The sequence below is a fragment of the Nyctereutes procyonoides genome, unplaced genomic scaffold (genome assembly GCF_905146905.1).
Source record: "Nyctereutes procyonoides isolate TBG_1078 unplaced genomic scaffold, NYPRO_anot_genome, whole genome shotgun sequence".
Classification (NCBI taxonomy): Eukaryota; Metazoa; Chordata; class Mammalia; order Carnivora; family Canidae; genus Nyctereutes; species Nyctereutes procyonoides.
Genome location: NW_026575140.1, coordinates 64,579,029 through 64,601,426, shown reverse-complemented (window position 1 = coordinate 64,601,426; position 22,398 = coordinate 64,579,029). Strand labels below are relative to the sequence as shown.

At 35.7% G+C, this 22,398-nt stretch overlaps 1 protein-coding gene across 1 annotated transcript in view; it reads left to right on the top strand.

Moving 5' to 3' along the window:
• The window catches only part of CWF19L2 (CWF19 like cell cycle control factor 2), a 142,849-nt gene that overhangs the window by 53,008 nt on the left and 67,443 nt on the right, over nucleotides 1-22,398 (top strand). The window contains exons 9-10 of the mRNA XM_055306576.1: nucleotides 6,168-6,264; nucleotides 8,333-8,425. Coding sequence (XP_055162551.1) covers nucleotides 6,168-6,264; nucleotides 8,333-8,425 — 190 coding nt within the window. The remainder of the gene's footprint in view (nucleotides 1-6,167; nucleotides 6,265-8,332; nucleotides 8,426-22,398) is intronic.

Genomic DNA, 22,398 nt, shown 5'->3' with positions numbered 1-22,398 from the left:
CTTATTTCCTGAATATTTGAATTCAGTGAGAAATCCTGTGTGCACATGTTATGTGTCGTGATTATAGTAAAACATCTATTGGATTAGCAAAGAAAAGTTTGGAGAAATAGTGAGGAAACCAACCCCTTATCCATTTTACCTTTCCTATGTTATTTCTCAGTTGGCTGGAGTTGAGATGAACAATGGATGAATTAGGAATAACAGTTGGAAAGAAAAATGTGGTCAAATACTTAAAGATTTGGCACCAAAGAAAGGCAGAAAAATCAGAAGGAATATTAGGAAGTTTTTCACTTAGGAAGCTGGGCAGTTTAAAAGGTAGATCCAGGGGCAGGCTGACTTCATGGGGGAATAATTCCACTGATAACTTTTTCAAAAGGGCAGGAAGTATGGTTAAATTTGTTATGCCTTATACATACATGTAAAAATTTAATATTTATATAATTCCTACATAAAGAACAGGAATAGTAGTTTTCAAAGCAGAGAATTTCGAGGAATTAATTGAATGAGAAAGAAAACAAGTTGAGGAAAGTTGTGTTGGTTAGGAAGTCCAGCTTTTTATTGAAATATGATTGGGTTGCCTGAAATTAAAATAAATTACATTTATAATACAATAAAAATTATGTGTACCTCAGAATTTGATTTGGGAAAAGTTACTAAAAAATATTTTCCATACAAAAATACAACTAACAATACAGGTAGTACCTCAACAGTACAAGTAATACCTCCTACTGTTGTTCTTAATTGTTTTTTAATGTAGATTGAGTCAGAGAAAGATGTACACCATATAATATCACTCATATGTGGAATTTAGGAAACAAAACAGATGAATGTGTGGGAAGGTAATACGAAAAAGAGAGAGAGGGTGGCAAACCATAAGAGACCTTGGAGGATAGAGAACAAACTGAGGGGGGATGGAGGTAGTTAGATGGGGAGTTGGGCTAGATGGCTGATGGGCATGACGGAGGGCACTTGTGATGAGCACTGGGTGTTGTATGTAAGTAATGAATCACTAAATTCTACTCCTGAAACCAGTATTACACTATATGTTAACTAACTAGAATTTAAACAAGAATTTGGAAGAAAAAAATATGTCACGTCTCAAAAAAAAAAAGGGGAGTAAAAGTTACTTCATAGTATCTGGCATGGGGAAGTGCTCAGTAAACATCAGTGTATCAAAAATACAAAATAAAAAGTAGATTGAAAGGACTTGAGGGGAACAAAAACACGTTCCTTTCTATTGGTGCTTCACTTGTAATATTTTAGGTTTCTTTGAGCGCCAGAATGTGGTTTTTTTCTTTCCCTAATATGAAATGGTTCTTATAGAATTTTTTGCAGATATTAATTAATGTTTTTTTAAAAATAAATCTTTTAAATTTTTATTTATTTTTTAAAAAACTCAAATGCTACCTATTGAAAGATTTATATATATATATTTTTGCTCAAAAAGGAATTTGCTACTTAAAAATAATTGGTTGTTAGGTCAAGTTTTGATTTAAAGGTCTATATATATAGTTTAGTATTACTGGCTCAGCATGTATGTTGAAAACTCAAGTACTTTCAGTAGAGTATGATGATATTTAGTAATTCAGAAAAATTAGGACTATCATAGATATATCCTTTATATGTGAGATTATGACAGGTTTTTCAGCTTAAAAGTTTTTTATCACTCCCCTTTGAGAATTTTTTTGAGGTATATTTATATTGAGGTATAATTGACATATATAAACTGCATATATATAAAATGTATAATTTGGTGAGTTTTAAAAAATGTATATTCTTATGAAACCTCAACCCCCCGCCCCCCAAAGCTTCTGGTACCCTTTTATAATTCTCTCCACCTCTAATCACACCTTTACAAGTCCCCTAAACTTCCACTCATCTGCTTTCTTTAATTATAAACTAGTTTACATTTTCTAGAGTTTTATATAAGTGGAATCATATGTTATGCACTCTTTTTTTGTCTGGCTTTCACTTTGTGCTTCATCTATGTCGTTGCATATAACAATAATTTATTCTTTTTTATTGGTGGGTGGGTAGTTTGGCTTTGGTAGAGAGAACACAATTTTTCCATTCACCTGTTGGTGCACATTTTGAACATTTCCAGTTTTTAGCTATTATACATAAAGCTTCTTTGAACATTCATGTATAAATCTTTGTATGGATGTATGCTTCTTTTTCTCTTGAGTGAATACCTAGGAGAGGACTGGCTAGATCACATGGTAATTAAATCTTTAAATTTTAAGAAACTGTGAAATAGTTTTACCGAGTTGTATCATTTTACATTCCCGTTAGCAGTGTGTAAGACTTGCAGTTCCTTTACATCCTTGCAAAAACTTAGAATGGTCAATTTTTGTTATTCTTGGAAATGTGTAGCAGTGTCTCATGGTTTTAATTTGCATTTCCCTAATGGCAAGTGATATTGAGCATCTCTTTATGTGCTTATTTCCATCCAGAGATCTTTTTGTAAGGTGTTTGTAAGAATATTTAGTGATTTTGCATCTCTCATTTCTTTATTGGTAATTTTTATCTTTTTCTCCCCTAATTAGTTCAACTAGAGGTTTACCAATTTCATTGATTGTCCTAACCAGATTTGGTTTCATTGCATTTCTTTATTGTTTTTCTGTTTTTTAATTTATTCCCACTCTGATTTTTATAATTTCTTGCATTCTGCTTACTTGGGCTTGAGTTGCTCTTCTTTTTCTACTTAACTTGTAAACTGAGATTATTGATTTGAGATCTTTCTTTTCTAATACAAGCATTTAGAGCTAGCTATAGGTTTCTCCCTAAGTAATACTTTGGTAGCATCCTGTAAATTCTGATATATTATGTTTATATTTTTATTTGATTTGAAATACTTTTAAATTTCTCTTTGATTTTGTTCTTGACCATGGGTTATTTGCAGATATGCTATTTAGTTTCCAAATAGTTGAGGATTTTCCAGAGATCTTTGTTAATAATATCACAGGATTTAGAGAACATAGTTTGTATGACTTAAATCCCTTTAAGTTTATGGACACTTGTATAGCTCAGAATATGGTCCGTCTTGGTTAAGTGTTCCTATGTACTAGGAAAGAATGTATTCTGTTGTTGAGTAGAATATTCTCTGATTGTTCATTAGGTCATGTTAGTTGTTAGTGTTATTCAAGTCTTGCATATCCTTGAAGAATTTATTTATTCCATCAAATATTGAGAGTGGAGTCTTGAAATCGACAACTATAATTGTAAATTAGTCTGTTTCTCTTTGCAGTTTTGTCAGTTTTTGCTTTATGTATTTTGAAGCCCTCATTATGTGCATAAACATTTAGGAATTTTTCTGTACTCTTTATGGATTCACTTTTTCATATGAAATGAAAAAGCTTTCTTTGTTCCTGGTAATATTTATTGCTCTGTAATATAATTTGTTTGATTTTAAAGAAGCTACTTCACCTTTCTTTTGACTAGTGTTACAACAGTGTATCTTTTTCCACCCTTTTATATTTAACATATTTGTGTTTTTATAGTATGTTTCTTGTTGTTGAGTTTTGCTCTTTTACCTGACAGTTTTACCTTTTATTTCAGATGGTTAGATCATTTATATATAGTGTGATATAATAAGGTTTAAATCTGTAATTTTGATATTTGTTCTCTGTTTATACTATCTGTTCTTTGTTCTCTTTTTCCTCTTTATCTGACTTATTTTAGATTGCATATTTTTATGATTCTATTTCTTTTCTTATAATTTTTGGGTGTTATTTTTGTCGTTTCTTTATATTTGATAGTATACATCTTTAACTTGTCCAACTTTAGGTGGTGTTATACCATTGCTGTATGGTATAAGAACTTTACAGTAGTTTTTATTTACACTTACCCCTCTTGTCCTTTCTGTTAGCATTGTCATACATTTCACTTATCCTCATCATAAACCTCTCACTTATTATTTTGTTTAAATAGTTATTTTAAGGAAATTTATGTAATAAGAAAAAGTATTATACATTTACTCTTATCATCATTTCTGTTGCTCTTCTTTCCTTTGGATTGATCCACGTTTCAGTCTGGTATTTTTCTTCTGCCTTTTATTTAACATTCTTTCAACTTTGTTTCTGAAAGGGGCTTCATTTTGTGTTATATTTGAAAGATACCTTCACTTGATATAGAATTCTCGGTTGACGATTTAAAGTATCTTAGAGGTATTGCTGTTCTCTTCTTGCTTGGATTGTTTCTGATGAGAAATCTGCTGTCACATTTACCTGTTTCTGTGTGCTTAAGTGTGTCTTTTTCTCTCCACTATGGCTGCTTTAAAAGTGTTCTCTTTATTACTAGCTTTGAGGAATTTGATTATGATGTGCCCTGATGCGGGGTTGTTTTTTTTGTTTTGTTTTGCTTTTTTGTTTTTTTGTAGTTCTTTTTGGGCTTAGGATTTCCCAAGATTCTTGGTTCTGTAAGTTTTTTAATTTTTAGTAAATCTGGAAAATTGGCCTTTGTATATTCTGTCTCCCATTTGTTTCTTTCAGGGTCTCCAATGACATGAACAGAAGGATATTTAAGGTTGTCTCATAGCTCTGAAGCTCTTTTTATTTTTTAAAATTCTTTTCTTCTCTTGTTTCATTTTGCTGCATGGGTTTTAAGATTTCAAGTTCACAAATTTTTTTGCAGTTTAATCTTTCATGAACCCTATCTACTGTATTTTTTTATCTCAGACATTGTAGTTTTCAACTATAGAAGCTCAATTCTGATCTATTTTATATCTTAGTTTATAATTTTTAAACATATAAATACCGTTAAAATAATTTTCTTATCTGTAGTTTCTTACATCTGAGTCATTTTGGAGTTGACTTTGATTGATAGCTTTTTCTCCTAATTGTGGGTCTTACTTTTCTATGTCTTTGCATGTCTGGTAATCTTTGATTGAATACTAGATATTATGAATTTTACCTTGTTGATTGCTGAATATTTTTGAATTCTTGTAAATATTCTTGAGCTTTGTGACATAGTTAAATTAATTGGAAACTATTTGTTCCTTTAGACTTCCAGTAATGAAGTAAGGCCCCTAATACTCTACCCAGTGTTTTCTGAATTGTGAGTTTTCCATTCCTGGAATACTGAATACTGTTCCTCTGATCTTTGGAATGATGCTTTCTCTGACTACAGGTAGTTTCTTGCTGAATACTCAAGGGGAATGCTCCACACTTTGCTGTAATTTTTTCGCTTTTCAGCTTTCTTTCTCCTTTCTCTGGCTGATTTGGAGTTCTAGAGTCTTAGCTATGTCTCATTCACTAAGGAGTCCTTCAGGTGCGGCCAGCATTCCCCTTCCCTGCCATTATCTTTCATAAAGAAGTAACTGAGACAACTTTTTTATGCCAGGACTCTAATCCTAGCTGGAAATTTCTCGTCTTCACCGAGTATAGGTTTGGGACATGATCTTAGTTATAAATTAGTTTATGTTGTTTGACTTATTCAGGGTTTATTTTGCAAAAAGGACGCATGGTCATTGTTTTTATTCTTTGAATGCGGTTATTTATTTATTTATTTAAATCTTATTTTTAAGATTATTTATTTATTGGAGAGAGAGTGCGTGTGCTGGAGAGCAAGCTAGAGAGTGAGAGAGTACAAGCAGGGGGAGGGGCAGAGGGAGAGGGAGAAGCAGGCTCCCCACTGAGCAGGGAGCCCGATGCCACCAATGCACCGATGCCAATGCTATACTCCATCCCAGGACCCTGGGATCATGACCTGAGCCAAAGGCAAACTCTTAACTGACTGAGCCGCCCAGGTGCCCTTTGAATGCAGTTAAATAGTCATTTCCTAGTTATAGTTTCTTAGCTTATCTGTAATTTAATCACACCAAATAAGAATTACCCCAGCCATGTAGAATTATGCCCTGATTCTAGTGTTTTAATTTTCTCTTGTTTCCTTTTTAAAATGATTATGGAAATATTAGTAAAGAATAATGACATTATTTATCTCATTGTTGCTGGAGCTTTGATCAGTTATTATTATAACTGCCGCAGGCCATTGTGACATTGTAACAGAGAACTTTAAACTGTTGATTTTTGGTGAAATACTGAAATTTTTTTTTTTTTTATTTTGCTAAAGAATTTTGTTGACGTCCATGAAAATAACATTTGGGTCTTCATGTTGTTACTTGAATGTTCCTATATTTCATATGCTTTTAATCTGTGTTGTTCAAACAGAGGTGGTCCTGAGGATGATTCCAGCCACATCTTGAGTATTGATGAGAAGAATAAATTGGGAGCCAGGATTATCAAGGCAGAGATGATGGGAAATATGGTAAGTCTTCTGTGTTGTTCTTAGGAGAATAGACATTAACTCTTTAACTCTTACAAGTAATTTTGGGAGTTTCTTTGCAGTGTGGATGTAGCACAGTTTGAAAAATAACTGCTGTTTATTTATTCTTTAAAGAAATTCTTGAATATTTCTAAAAACAGTTCTGTCTACTTCTAAATAAAATGTCTTGTCAGATTTTTGAAATTTAAGATCATAGGGAACAAAATGTTTTTAAAATTTTCTTTCTACTTTGGACTTCTAGCATAGCTTATTTGAAGGAGATAAAGGTGGCATTGTCTTCTTTCCCTGTTTTAGTCACATATTATTAAGAGTGTGAATTTCTTTCTTTTTTTTTTTTTTAAAGATTTTATTTATTTATTCATGATAGTTACAGAGAGAGAGAGAGGCAGAGACACAGGCAGAGGGAGAAGCAGGCTCCATGCACCGGGAGCCCGATATGGGATTCGATCCCGGGTCTCCAGGATCGCGCCCCGGGCCAAAGGCAGGCGCCAAACCGCTGCGCCACCCAGGGATCCCAAGAGTGTGAATTTCTTTCTTAGATTTCTTCACTTAGGAATCTCACAAATGAGCTTCTAAAAAAGATGGTTAATTCACTTGTCCAAATTGTAATGGAGTATGTTTATGCCTGATAAGCATTAGATTTTTGTATAAGTTAGTTCATTTAATTTTCATAATAGTGTTATGATTTAAGACTGATTTACCTCAGAATTTAAAAAAAATGGGGATGATTTAGTGAGAGCTACACCCATCTATATTTATTGATTACTTATGTATTATAGTGTCACATTTCTGATGTACTAGTACATGTTACATTATGCATGGTGGAATAGGAAAGCCAGACAGCTTTGCATGTTTTGACAGTAGATTCCCTCATGGTCATATGAATGTATTCATCTCAGACCCAAATATCAGTGATCTTTAAGTGGTTTCCCTTTTGTTGTACTATCAGTGTGACACTATTCAGTAGAATAAAAGGTGGTCGAACAAGATGCTTCTATTTTTGTTAGTGTGTCTAATACAAGGCTTATCTTGCTCTTTCCCTTTGAATCTGGTCTTTGGAAACACTGAACTTCAGCCCACCCCAGAAATTGGTAAGAGAGAACAAACTACCACCAACAATAATAATAGCAGGAAAGAAGTTTGAGTTTTGAGAGCACAAAGGAATTAGTTTAAAATAGTGAAAGAGAGGTCCTAACCAAATTAGGAAGCTAATTTATGTTAAAAGAAGTGTTCTTTTGGTCATGGAACCATTGTGGTAGAGAATACTATTCTTTGCTTGTCATGTAATTCTATTTGTTTAATTTGTTTCTTTGTGTGTCAGTTGTTTTATATAAATTTTTATAGACTTTCTAGAGTAAAAATGAGATATATTTAGAGTTCAAATTTAAATTTCTCAATAATAAAGAAGGTAATATTTAAATCTTGTTAAGGCTTTCTTGTTACAGTAACTGAATTTTTGAGTATTGAATGTTTATAGTATCCAGAGAATTAGAAAAAAGTCGTTCTTGAGGTTGTGTATTTTCTTCATGCCCCTGTCTCTCCTCTAGAATATATGTCCTTGTAATTATTTACCTTCAAAGCATAAACAAATACTATGGATATTTGAGAAGTGTGTAACTGAGATAAATTCATTAAAAAGCAATTTACTAGTCTCTGAGTTGGTGGTTGAATTCAGGTTATGGCTACCTCAGTGTTCTCTAGGCTATTTTCCCTTCTGTTGTTTAAATTTGAAGTACTCTACATTGAGGAATTAAGCTATATATGACACCTATTTTTCTTGTTTTTCTCTGTTTTTTTTTTTAATTTTATAAATTAATTTTTATTGGTGTTCAATTTACCAACATACAGAATAACACCCAGTGCTCATCCCGTCAAGTGTCCCCCTCAGTGCCCGTCACCCATTCACCCCCACCCCCCGTCCTCCTCCCCCTCCACCACCCCTAGTTCATTTCCCAGAGTTAGAAGTCTTTATGTTCTGTCTCCCTTTCTGATATTTCTCACACATTTCTTCTGTTTTTTTTTGTTGTTGTTGTTGTTTTTCTCTTTGAAGGAATTAGCAGAACGACTTAAAGCTCAACTTGAAAAGGCAAATAAATTCAAAGAAACTATAACACAGATATCAGCAAAAAAATCTGGGGTAGAGGTAAGTGATGAAAGTTTGTAGGTATATAATGACTACTTGGCAGTGGTAATATTTGTATAATATTGTATAATACTACTACTTGGCAGTGGTAATATTTTAATGTAAAATGTCTCTATATCTTTGTCGGTATATTTATGTGTATTTGCTTGTTTTTAAAATTTATTTTCGTATATATTCTCTCATGTTCCACCAGTGTGTTCTAGTGGAAAAAAGCTTAAGCCAGAGAGACCCTATTTTATTTTGGACTCTACCATTTACTGATACTTTGACTTCATAGAATACACTCTGGTCCTTAAATTCTTCCCCTAAAGAATGAGAAACTTAAATTTGGTATCTGTTTCATAAAAAACAAAATATTTTGTTCCAGGATTCATGCATCCATCTATTAGTGAGCAGGACAGATAAAAATGCCTGCCTGCATGGAGTTTCATATGGGTTGGGAGAGACAGTACACATTAAACATAATAAATTCTGTAGCATATTAGAAAGTTAGACACTCAGTGGCAGGCTAGTGGGATCTTGAGTGCCCTGTGGCTTTGAGTACACAAGCTTATTATGGTTGAAAAAGTGACAAGATTTGAAGTGAAACAGTGGATCCTTGTATCTGGGTGAAGAGCAATCGGGGCATGAGGAGCAGAGGGTTCCCAAAGATTGGAAAAGCAGGGAGCCTACTGTTGCTGGAGGGGAATGGTTGGAAGACAGGGAAGTAGAAGATCCAGGTTAGAGAGGCCATGGGAGGCCTGATCATGTGAAGCTTGAAAGTCAGGATGAGGAAGTGGGTTTTTATTCTGAATGAGGTGGCATTAAAGGGTTTCCAGGAGAAGATATATTTTACAGGATGATCCTGGCTTCTTTGTTAAGAGTAAATTGAAGAAGCATGAGAGTAGAAGCTGGAATGTAGAAAGGTTCTGGCAATAATCACACAAAGAATAGTAATGGCTTTGACCAAGATAGTAGCCTAGGAGATGGTTAGAAGTGGTTAGATTCTTATATGCATAAATGTTTCCTGTATATAGTTTGAAAGGAGAGTAGACAGGATTTTTATAATGGTTTAGATGAGAGGGGTATATGAGATATAGAGGGGAGGCAAAATGACTTCAAAGTTTTAAAGCCTGAGCAGCTGGAAGAATAGAGTGGCTGTTCTTGGAGGTGTAGAAATAAGGAAGGGAGTATGTTTTGGGGAAAAAAATAGTACTATTTTTAGATATGTTGGATTTGGATGTCTTTTTAAATTATTTTTTAAATTTTTAAAATATTTTTAAATTTTATTCACTCATAAAAGACACACACAGAGAGAGAGGCAGAGACATTCGCAGAGGGAGAAGGAGCTCCCCGCAGGGAGCCTGATGCGGGACTCAATCCCAGGACCTCAGGATCACGCCCTGAGCCGAAGGCAGATGCTCAGCCACTGAGCCACCCAGGTGCCCCTGGATGTCTTTTAGATGTGGAACAAATAGAAATGTAAGGGAGACAGGTTGATGTTGGAAATTGGGGAATTCTGAACTGGAATTGGAGAGCTCTTGACATTTGACATGGTATTTAACTCCATTATAATTGCATGAAATCAGTGCAGGAGTTAAATGTAGATAGGAAAAGTTGAAGGGCTGAAATGGGTGTATTACAGTGTTGAGAGGTTTATAATGAGGTTTATAACTGATTTTAAAGGATTGCTCTCAAAGATTAATATGTCTAATTTAATATCTGTATGTGAGGAGATGAGAATATATGAAGTCAAGTTCCATAGGGTGTTCTTCAAGCTAGTATTATTGATGATTTAGATCATGGTAGAGACTATGTTTGTAAAATTGGCTGTCTTTACTACGTTGTGCCAACTCCTATTTTAAAAAAGTGGTTAACTTAGGTGTCCATTGATAGATGAATAGATAAAGAAGATGTGGTAATGTACACAAGTGGAATATTACCCATCAAAAATGAAATCTTGCCATTTGCAATGATGTGGATGGAACTGGAGGGTATTATACTGAGTGAGAGAAGTCAGTCAGAGGAAGACAATTATCATATGCTCTCACTCATGGAATTTAAGAAATGAAACAGGGATCCCTGGGTGGCGCAGTGGTTTGGCGCCTGCCTTTGGCCCGGGGCGCGATCCTGGAGACCCGGGATCGAATCCCACGTCGGGCTCCCGGTGCATGGAGCCTGCTTCTCCCTCTGCCTGTGTCTCTGCCTCTCTCTCTCATTCTGTGTGACTATCATAAATAAATAAATAAATAAATTTAAAAAAAAAAGAAATGAAACAAAAGATCAGAGGGGAAGAGAGTAAAAAATAAGATGAAATCAGAGAGGGAGACAAACCATAAGAGACTCCTAACTCTAGTAAACAAACTGAGAGTCACTGGAGAGGAGGGGTTTGGAGGGATGGGGTAACTAGGTGATGAGCATTAAGGAGGTCACATGATGTGATGAGCACTGGGTGTTGTATGCAACTGATGAATTACTGACCTGAAGCCAATAATATATATTAATTAGTTGAATTAAAAAAATTAAAAAGTGCTTCACTTAACATTTCTTACACAGATTAAGGAGTTGAAAGTAAGACACGGCAAGTAGAGTTACAAAGTAGGGACTTACAGAGGAAGCTGGACCCAGGGGCACCGTATGGTTGGTCTTATGCACTTCAGCCATACTTAGGTTTTTAAGGTCCTTGTGATCATAGAACTTTTATACTCTTAACACTTCTGTGTAGTCTCTTTGTGCTAACTCTGTTAAATCCCAGATCCTCCTATGATGTGACCTTCCATAGATGCGCCCCATTTTCCAGCCTCACTTCCAAGGCCCTCATATAACGTACATGTCACTCTGACATATACATGTGCTACTAATTTTCTGTGCCAGAGATCACCCTCTTGAAGTTTGTCCACTTTTCAATTTGTCTTTACTTCCTTCTGAAGCCTTTTTTTTCATTCTCTCAAAAAATTGTGACCTATTCTTATTTTGAGACTTAAGGCCCGTAAAGTATTCTCTGTGGCATTTATCTTTTCAGGTGGTATATATTTGTATTCTAGTCATCAGACTGTAATCTATACCTGTTTCTTTCCCAACACTTGTCACTTTATACAAAAGCGTTCTAAAGCTGTGACTGGACTTCAGGGGATTCTTGAAATTGAAAGCAATTCAACTGAAAAAACTAAAGCAGATCTTCTTTTAAATAACTTTTTTTCCTGTTGTTTTAAGGATATCCTACAGTAACTGTATCTCCTCTCTTGAGCAAATAAGTTTATAATATTACTAATATCTGTGATTTTTAGATCCTCCTAGCTTCTGAGCAGTGAACCACATAACCCAGTGGAGCAGGATTCAAAATCGTATTCAAAGTAGTACACAAAATTGACTTTCTGTTTATAAACTCTTCAGGAAACTGAATAGCCTTGAAGCTTCATATAGAAAGATTTTTATTCTAAGGATTTTTTGACCACAAAGAAAACTTTATCTTCTCTGCAGAGACTGTACACTTGCACATTTTGTTCAAGCCTTACCAGACATACATGCAAAACCTTTACACATAACTCTGATAGAATTCTCTGCTGCCAGTAAAGTCATTTATTCTCCCAAGGCCAGGGCCTTGACTCAACTGCCTTTCAGAGTACTTTTGTTGAGAAATGAGAGTAGAATGCAGAGTTGTTTCCCTCTTCACAGAAATTTCCTGACTTATTAGAGGAAAATCCTGAGATGTTTCTTATAAAATTTTTGTGCTTTGGGAGAAAATCCCATTCATAGAACAGTTGAATGAAGAGGAGAGCTTTCATTGCATAGTTTGTGTTAGAAATGCTAGGCTGTATGAACAAGGTAAATCTCACGATTCAGCAATCTATGAATATTGTTTTGGCTGTAGTGAACAGCCATCAGCACTTGTAATTATTAGTTTGCTTATTTCTCTTCCCTTTTAGAGAGTGAAGTATTCAGTATTTAGGACAAGGGCTGTTTCTCTCAGTTCATATGTTGTGCCTGGAGTAACACATGGCATATTGTAGACAACCCCAAGAAACACTTGAAGTATGTGTTATGCAAGTGCCTTCAATTAATTTTATCACTGAGAGTTTTCTACTTAAAAATAATCTGTGAACCTTAGAATCCTCTGGTCTGGCCTTCCCACAAGTACACTTTAATACCTTATTGAAATAGTAACCCTACTGCATAGTATCTCCATCACACTAGTGCTTGGACACTGAGTGATAAGCTGTGGAAGATGACCAGTTCTCTATCAGGACAGGTCGAATCCTAATCCTCTAATGTAATAGATCCTTGTCTGCATTCTGTAACTTCTCCCTGTTAATGATCCTTCAGTGGAATCACATCGTGGACACATTTCATCTAAGGGAATTCAGCTCTACACTTTGTTTTTTACAATAGTGCACCCAAATCAGTTTACCATTCATGGTGGATAATGAAGTAGTCATTGTGGATGGTTCAAGGGCTGTAAAATTCTTTTTTGCATGGCTGGCAAAAAAAGAGAAAAAAATTTTTATAGTTCCTGGACAGCTCTGCGGAAGGTTTCATAGACATTCTCCTGAAAGAAACTGAGGAATTAATGGAAGGTCTTAGAGGGCCTCGGAGAAACATTAACTAATGAATAATTGAAACAAACTCCTCTGTGGCATTTTGTATATAAAGTCAGGTACTTGATTGGTGGTGATGTAAAATATTTCCAGTTGTAGTTTGACCATACTTGACCTTCACACTGTGTTTTGACTCGGATTCTTGAATACATGGTGAGTTTACTATAACACAATTGCTGTGATTCTCATACTATAGGTACACCTACACTGTTTTCCTGTGTTTTGGCATTCCAGTCTCTGCAACTGATGCTCATAAATACAGTAAAAGAGAAAAAAATTTAATTACAAGATTGAAATGGCTGTTGTGTTGATGCTTTGCCTTTCATTTTTAAGTAGTGAGGTTTGACCTTCATTCAGCAAATACTTTTCAGTTCCTTCTTTGTAGAAATCACATGTATTCTCAGTTTTCTAAATTGAGTATTTTAAATATAAAATAAACATTGTAGCCTTGCATTTATTCCGCTGTTCACCAGTTCCATCACCATGGGTATACTTTACTTGGTAGTTCAGTCTTTCCTGCCACAGAGATCTTCTCCCCCTTTAGTCATTTCCCTGACCAAGCAAAACAGGTCTGGGATGTACCTATTTTGTATACAGTTCTCCTTCTTTTATTACCCTCCCTAAATTATCTGATTTCTGTGGTCTACAATTAGAAGTATTTTCTATGCATTACTAGAGGGCTTATTTCTTTAAATAGACTATTTCTTTCTTTCTTTTTTTTTTTTTGAAAGATTTTATTTATTTATTTATTCATGAGAGACACACAGAGAGAGGCAGAGACACAGGCAGAGGGAGAAGCAGGGTTCCCAGAGGGGAGCCCGATGCGAGACTCGATCCTAGGACTCCAGGATCACGACCTGAGCCAAAGGCAGAGGCTCAGCCACTGAGCCATCCAAGCATCCCTAAGTAGACTATTTCTAGAGAGTAAACATTTTAAGCTAAATTAAAGCCAAATAATTTCATAGATGATACATAAATACACATTTTATAGTAACATAGACTCTTAGATCTGTTCACTCTTGCATCTTGTATCAAATTCCTCATGAAATAGTGTTGGCATTACCTGCTAAATATTTCTTAAATCTGCTGTTTTCTTTTCTTTTTTTTTTTTTAATTTTTATTTATTTATGATAGTCGCAGAGAGAGAGAGAGGCAGAGACACAGGCAGAGGGAGAAGCAGGCTCCATGCACCGGGAGCCCGACGTGGGATTCGATCCCGGGTCTCCAGGATCGCGCCCTGGGCCAAAGGCAGGCGCCAAACCGCTGTGCCACCCAGGGATCCCTGCTGTTTTCTTTTCTTATCTACTTTATAAGTGTCAGTTCTTTGCCATCATCATCTGGACCTCTGCCTGACTTTCCCTCCAGGCTCATTGCCTTTGCACAAATCATTTCCTTTGCTTAGACATATTATCCTTCCTTCCCTCTATTTCCTTATCACCTCCTGTTCATCCTTAAAATCGTAACTCAGACATCATATTTTCCTTTGGAAAGCATTCTCTGTGGAAAGAAAACTTATAAATAAGATCAGTTATACAAATATATAATTACAGCTTTGATGGTACTTCAAAGGAAAAGTATAGACATGTGGGGATAGTGAAGAGGGCCCAGTGCAATCTGGGCATCCAGAGAATGTTTTGAGGCCATAGCCATTAATTTTGGATCTTACCATCATGTTTGTCACTTTGCCAAGGGAAAAGCTTTTCTCTTTATGACAACTCTCTGTAAGACTTCTTTCTAAGCCACAGAAATAATCTTTAGCACGGCTGCTAAGTGTGAGTGGTGACCCGTAGACATCAGTCATGGAATAGGAAACATCAGCTTGAATGACTTGTTGGCCATTTGGGGTAGGTTTTTTTTATTTAAAAAAAAAAATTTTATTGTTTCATGAAAAGTATTCTCTCAAATGTAATAATTTAGAGCAACATGTAATAATTTGGATAGTTGTGATCATATATATATATCATGTTGAATTTTGGTATGAAGAATTCTTTTGTGGGATCTCTCAAATTGTGAGCCAGGCCCCCCCAGTAGTTACTAAAGCCATAACTAGGTTAGTTGGTTTTCTTGGAGAGGGAATGACCCAGGAACACCTCATTCTTCCACCGATTCACCTCTGTTTCTCAAATGCTCATCATTCTGTCATCAGCGTTTCATTGCCTTTTTTTTTTCTGTTGTATAATTAAATTTAAGGGAAAAATGAAATGCTACTGTATTTGGGCAGTAGTGAGTCTGGAGACTTCCATGTTCTCTTGAAGGGTTTGATTCTAATACATTGTTTTCCAGATTTTGGGGGGAGGTCATGGAAGAATGAGGATTTATATCGTATATTTGCAATTTAAGGGTGCAATTTTAAGTGAAACAAATCAACCCCAAAGTAAATTTTATGTATTTAAAAATTACTTTGGTTGTATTGTAGTATGCATAACAAGTTAGTTATAAGAAGTCAAATTTAATGTGTTTTTAGGAAAGCTAAAAATAAAAGTTTTTTTTTTTTTAATGCTGTTTTCTTATTTGGGGAGGTGATCATTTTATTCAGGGGCTCCAGGGAAAGGCCAAAGAGCTGATAGGACAAGATTGGTGTCCTCAGCCCAGCTGTGATCGCCTCAGCTTTAGAGTTGAGGAAAATAATATGCAGTTTTCAGTTTTGTAGTGTGTAAATATTCACATACCAGACATGTTCTGTGGTAGACAGTTGCTAATAAAGATTTATGAGAAAGAGAAAATAAAATTAGTGATTGGAACTAAACACAACAAAACAAGGAAACAAAACACTATAAATTATATCATAATGAATCATAGAAAAAGTTTATGGTATTTGTTATGCTCCTATCTACCCAGAAATACCCAGTATATTACCCATGTGTGATTTTCCAAATTAAGTCTAAATATTAAGTGATGAAATATAGTTTGGTTTAGAAATCTGTGCCATTGGAGCATTCTGGGTTATGTTTAATAAAGAATTATTACCGTAAAGAAAACCACTTTGCTTCTAATTCCTTTAGTAATATTTTTTACTTAGTTTCTGTTTCTAAGTTTATTTCATTAAGTTTCAAGATATAATTTTATTTTTCAGGACAGTGGTATTAATTGATGTGTATAGTATTATAGCTGCTGCTATTAATAGTAATGGATGGTATTTTTTGAGGGCATGCTATGTACCAGGACTTGTCTTAATCATTTATTTGTAGAAATTTATTTAATTCTCATTAAAATTCTATGAAGTCATTTATCTTCATTTTTTGAATAAATTAAGTGCAGGATGATGTGAGTCTCAGCTAAGTTTTAATTTGGTGGCAAGAAATGAGGTTAGGGATGTGTGTGCAATTTAAAATTATTTAAAGTCGGATGCCTGGGTGGCTCAGCAGTTAAACACCTGCCTTCGGCCCAGGGCGTGATCTTGGAATCCCAGGATCAAATCCTACATCAGGCTCCCCGCAGGGAGTCTGCTTCTCTCTCTGCCTATGTCTCTGCCTCTCTCTCTGTGTCTCTCATGAATAAATAAATAAAATCTTTTTTAAAATAAATAAATAAAATTATTTCAAGTCCATAAATTATTTAAAATAATTCCTTTGACATAGATGGATGAACTGATGTTTGAAATATAAAATCTTACCTAGATATTGAAACTTTTTCATATGTGACACTTATGCAAGTTCTAAACACAAAAATTTAAGTTGCCCTGAAAAGCTCACACAATTAAATAGAAAATTTCTATTATAATAGCACATGGGCCTTAAATAAAAAGAATATTTTTCTTTATTTTTTTATTCTTAGGTGACTTCTAATTACAAGTATAATATGCATTCTTTATAGAACTGTGGAAAAATAAAGGAGAAAATGAATCACCCCAAATCCTACCACTCAGGGATTATACACTGATAAAATATTTTGAAGTATTTCCCTCCAGTTTTATTGCCTGTCTGCCTACCTTCCTTCCTTCTTAATGACATGTTAAATATTTTTGTACGATTGACAAAGCAATGCAAAGAAGACAAAAAAAAATCTACATTTAAAAAATATTTTTGATGTTTCCCTCAAGTGTCTGTCCATTATAACTGTGCAAGCACATGCATAATTTTACATAATTATAGTCTTTTTTAATTTTGCTTTCCTCTACTCATTCTGTCAACTTTTTTCCATGCTGCACAGTTATTTTTTATTAAATGAAATTGTAATCATATCAGCATATTTAGTGTCCCAATAATACAATTTCTAAAATTTATTTTAGGAAGGGAGACTGAAGAAATTTAGAATGACCCATTTCTCCCTGCAAATTTGCCTGCAAAAAAAAAAAAATCACATTTCTCTTAGCAGCTACTCAAAACTTTTGCCATTATCCCCAGATTCCCTGCTTTATTCTTAGCGGTCTCTTTGCTTCCTGCCTAATGATTGGGAAAACAGAGATTATAAGGTTGAACGTTTTCAATGTCTATCTTTTGACTCTGTCCCCAGAAGATGAATCTTTCTGCATCTCTCATCTGGCAATGGGAAAGGTTTTCATCTCTTTGACGTCCACGTTCTTTATCAGAGCTCTGATCTCATTCCCTTTCTGGCCTCCACAACCTTTTCCCACCCTCTCTTGTATGGAATCTTCAGTTTCTCTCTGTTAGCCTCCTTCTCATTACTTGCAAATACACTTAAGTTGCTATTTCTCTAAAACAAACAAACACCTTTCTTAGCCACTTCGTTGTTCTCCCCTGGCAAACCGGCAGGTCATGGTGGTTCAGGCCACGGAGCAAGGGTGAGGGGGCAGAGCTGAGAGGGAGATGCTGTGATTTGAGGATGGTTTGTTGTTGTTGTTTTTTTTTTTGGTTTGTTGTTCTGAGAGGCTGCAGAGTGAGGTATGAGTGAGGAAAGAGTAAAAATCTCTATTCTCATCCTGGCCCTAGCTTTTAGCTTCATGGTTCCGGTTAACATTTTTTTGGTGGATGATCTGTAACTTTAGCTCTGCACTCTATGCTGAGCCCTAAGCTAGTGTTTTCCGTTGTCTGCCTTACTTTTATGGGTGTATCATAACTTCAGGATGTATAAAACCATCCCTTTATATACATAATTTTCCTTCTCTCTTTTTAAATATTTTTTTATTTAAATTCAATTTAATTAACATACAGTATATTATTAGCCTCAGAGGTAGAGTTTAGTGATTCATCAGTTGCACAAACACCCAGTGCTCATTACATTGCGTTCCCTCCTTAATGCCCATCACCAGTTACCCCATCTCCTCTCCCCCAGCAACCCTCCGTTTTTCTCTTATGGTTTGCCTCATTCTCTGTTTTCTTATTTTATTTTATTTTTCTCTTCCCCTATTGTTCATCTGTTTTGTTTCTTAAATTATACCTTAGTTTGAAATCATATATTTGTCTTTCCTTTATTGACTTATTTTGCTTGGCATAATACACTCTAAATCTATCCATGTCAAATGGTAAGATTTCATTCTTTTTGCTAGCTGAGTAGTATTCCATTGCACGCACACACACACACACACACACATCTTCTTTATCCATTCATCTGGGCTTTTATTTTTTAAGATTTTATTTATTTATTCATGAGAGAGAAAGAGGCAGAGACACAGGCAGAGAGAGAAGCAGGCTCCATGTAGGGAGCCTGATGCGGGACTTGATCCCGGGACTCCAGGATTACGCCCTGGGCCGAAAGCAGGCACTAAACCACTGAACCACCCAGGGATCCCCTCATCTGGGCTCTTTCCACAGTTTGGCTGCTGTGGGCATTGCTGCTATGAACATTGGGGTGTAGATGCCCCTTGGATCGCAATGTTTGTATCCTTTGGGTAAATATCCAGTAGTACATTTGCTGGGTCATAGGGTAGCTCTATTTTCAGTTTTTTGAGGAACCTCCACACTGTTTTCCAGAGTAGCTGTACCAGCTTGCATTCCCACCAGTAGTGTAAGACGTTCCCCTTTTCCATATCCTCACTGACATTTATTGTTTCCTGAGTTGTTAATTTTAGCCATTCTGACTGGTGTGAGGTGGTATCTCATTGTGGTTTTGATTTGTATTTCCCTGATGCTGAGTGATACTGAACATCTTTTCATGTGTCTATTGGCCATTTGTATGTCTTCTTTGGAGAAATGTCTATTCATGTCATAATTTTCCTTCTTTTAATTGCATGCTCATCCTGCTGTTTTACTGAGTTAAAAACTGTGGAGGTCCTTAATTCCTTCTTCCTGCAGTACATTCAAGGGTCAAGTAATACTATTTTTACCTTGCTTTCCCCCTCCTGTACATACCTTATCTTTTTTTTAAAGATTTATTTATTTATTTATTCATTCATTCATTCATTCATTCATGATAGATATATAGAGAGAAAGGGAGAGGCAGAGACACAGGAGGAAGGAGAAGCAGGCTCCATGCTGGGAGCCTGTTGCGGGACTCGATCCTGGGACTCCAGGACTGCGCCCTGGGCCAAAAGGCAGGCGCCAACCGCTGAGCCACCTAGGGATCCCCATACCTTATCTTTTTACTTTCTGCCGTCACTGCCCTACTTCAGTATCCCATCGTCTCTTGCTTAGAGTATAGTTGTATCATCTCAGCTGATCGTCTTGGCACTCTTTCTTTGCTCATTAGAATGTTCTTTAAATTGCCACCAGGCTTAATCTAAATGCAGTTGTAGTAGAGTCAAAAGAACCTGGATTTGGGCAGTTAGAACCTCAGGTTTCATGTTTGACCTTCTTTGCTCCGTTAGCCAAATTAGTTACCTAGAGACAAGAGCCTTTGAAATACTTTTGAGAACTTGAAAATGTAATATAAATTTAAAATGTTTCTAAAAAATGAATATGCCTTTACTTAGAAGTCTTTTAGCAGCACTGGATCTTTGTGCTTTGTTGGGTTTGTTTCCTTAACTTCTTAGCCCTTTACCCTTTGACCTGTTTCCAAAAACCCAGTTCCCTTGCACCCAAGAACATATCTGTTTCTCCATCCTGTGTGATCTGGTACTACTTGATTTATACTTTATCTTACTTAAGAGTCTAGTGGAGATTTGCATAAACTCCCTGTTTGCTCTTTCTCCTCCTCTCCTTGCCATTTAATTTATGAATTCCTTAACAACAGGGTCCATATCTTGTTCACTGTATTAGACATATTCATGCTGTTGGATTATATAGTGATATAAGTGGTTTTGAGTGGTAAGAGTTCATTGATCTAATGGAATGAAATGCAACAATATTTTTAAAAAATGAAAGGTCTGCAATGTTTTTGATTTAATTTCATGCCAGTTATGGACCTGTCTTTTCAGATTGCCCATGATTTCATCCCAATGCTAGACAGTATAATAAAATGTGTGAAATCAGCAGTTAAATTGGTCTTGGTTGTTGAGACATTAATCAGGCACTCAAGGCCTTCTCCAAGATGTGTGCAAACTTGCATTTAGGTGAAAGAAATATTTTGCAGTTGAAACACATCACCAGTTAAAAGAGCATTGACAATTTACCTTTTCTTTTAGAAAGTCAGTGTTTACTAAAATACCATTTTTACTCATTTTTTTGTAGAGAAATAGAGTAATAGAAATAAGTTGTGATGGAATGACTAAAGGAGAGCAAATAGATCCTCGCTAGTAAAATGTGGCTCAATAATACATGTGTTATAAGGTTTTTAAAATTAAATGAGATATGTTTTAGAACTTTATAAAATTATATAAATATTAACTTCTATTTGGAAAAGTTGTCTTTGTTTTTATTTTTAATTTTTTAAAAATGATTTTATTTATTTATTCATGAGAAATACAGAGAGAGAAAGAGAGGCAGACTCATAGACAGAGAGAGAAGCAGGCCCCCTGCAAGGAGCCTGATGTGGACCTTGATCCCGGGCCCTGGGATCACCCTCTGAGCCGAAGGCAGACACTCAACGGCTGAGCCACCCAGGCGTCCCTTACTTTGTTTTTAAATAGGAGAAATATAAGGCAGTTTTCAGGTTTTACCGCTATTGTTGACATATTAAATAACATGTCCTTAAATTTATCTGTTTCATAAGTGTCAAAATAACAAAAAAAATTATATCAAAAGAATTCTATTATTTAAGTGTGGAAAGATTTTAGAATGTCAGTTAACATTTAAAAATTTCTCAATCTCTTTCCTTCTCTCATCCGTCTGCACCCTGGCAAATGCTGAAAGGAGCATAGTTAAAAATATAATGTAGGGATCCCTGGGTGGTGCAGCGGTTTGGCGCCTGCCTTTGGCCCAGGGCGCGATCCTGGAGACCAGGGATCGAATCCCACGTCGGGCTCCCAGTGCATGGAGCCTGCTTTTCCCTCTGCCTGTGTGTGTCTCTGCCTCTCTCTCTCTCTCTCTCTCTCTCTCTCTCTCTCTGACTATAATAAATAAAAATTTTTAAAAAAATATAATGTAAAGTTACGTGTTTTTTCAGGTAGTTTCATACATAAGGATTATGAAAAAGCAATGATGAAAGGACATTGAAGAATTGAATTGGCTTTCATATTATACCCGCGCCAGGTGTTATCCTGGTGCTAGAAAATCTTTGCTTAAAAAAATTAAAATCATTAATTAATGTGTGTCCAAATAATCCAGCTGTAGTCTAGCATTAATTTTTACTTACTCCAGCATTGACAGGGTGGCTTGAGGAACTGAAAGGTCGTGGTCCTGTGTATATTTTCAGTTTGTGTCAGGCTGTTTCTTATCTTCTAAATCTCAGGATTGGTGTAGAGTTTCACAGGGATCCCTAAACCCTAATGTGTTTGGAAAATTGTGGAGCAGCATTTCAGAGTGCTCTGACTAGAGGTGGATTAGTGCTATGAGGCCTTCACTCTGTATGAGAACATAATAATCACAGACACAATATAAAAAGAGAATTGAAGGAGATGTAACATGCTTGAAAGTGAAGATACACTTCTCTGAATTGAACAAAAATATAAAACAAATATATGGAGCTGGAGCTTGCAGGGATCTAATTCCAAAAATCGGCAGAGCAGCTGAGAGCTCAGCTCCTTTGACATTAATGGGAACTAGATTTCCTCACATAGCCTATCCCAGTCTTAGCCTGGCTTGAGGACTTCTGAGAAAGGAGTCTGGAAAAGGCCTGGAGTACTTTGGGCTGTAGCGCCTAGGAAATGATGAGGATGGCAGGTGTTTTAGATGGAAGAAGGCAGACATAGCTTTGCAGCCATTACCTGGACAATGTGAAATAGCCCTAGTGTCACAGGGTGAGATACTGTTGTAGAACTGGGAATCCTCATGGACTGGGTGAAGATGCTGTCAAAATTCCCATTTATTGAAGGGTAAGAGGAGGCAGAGAGGCAGGAGAGAAGGGAAGAAAACCCCTCCCACTTAAGCTTGCACACTTGCATGCCAGAAAACATTTTATCCTATAGAAAGGTAGTAAAAAATAATTGGTAAGTAAAGACTCCTTGCCAGTGAATTTAAAATGTTG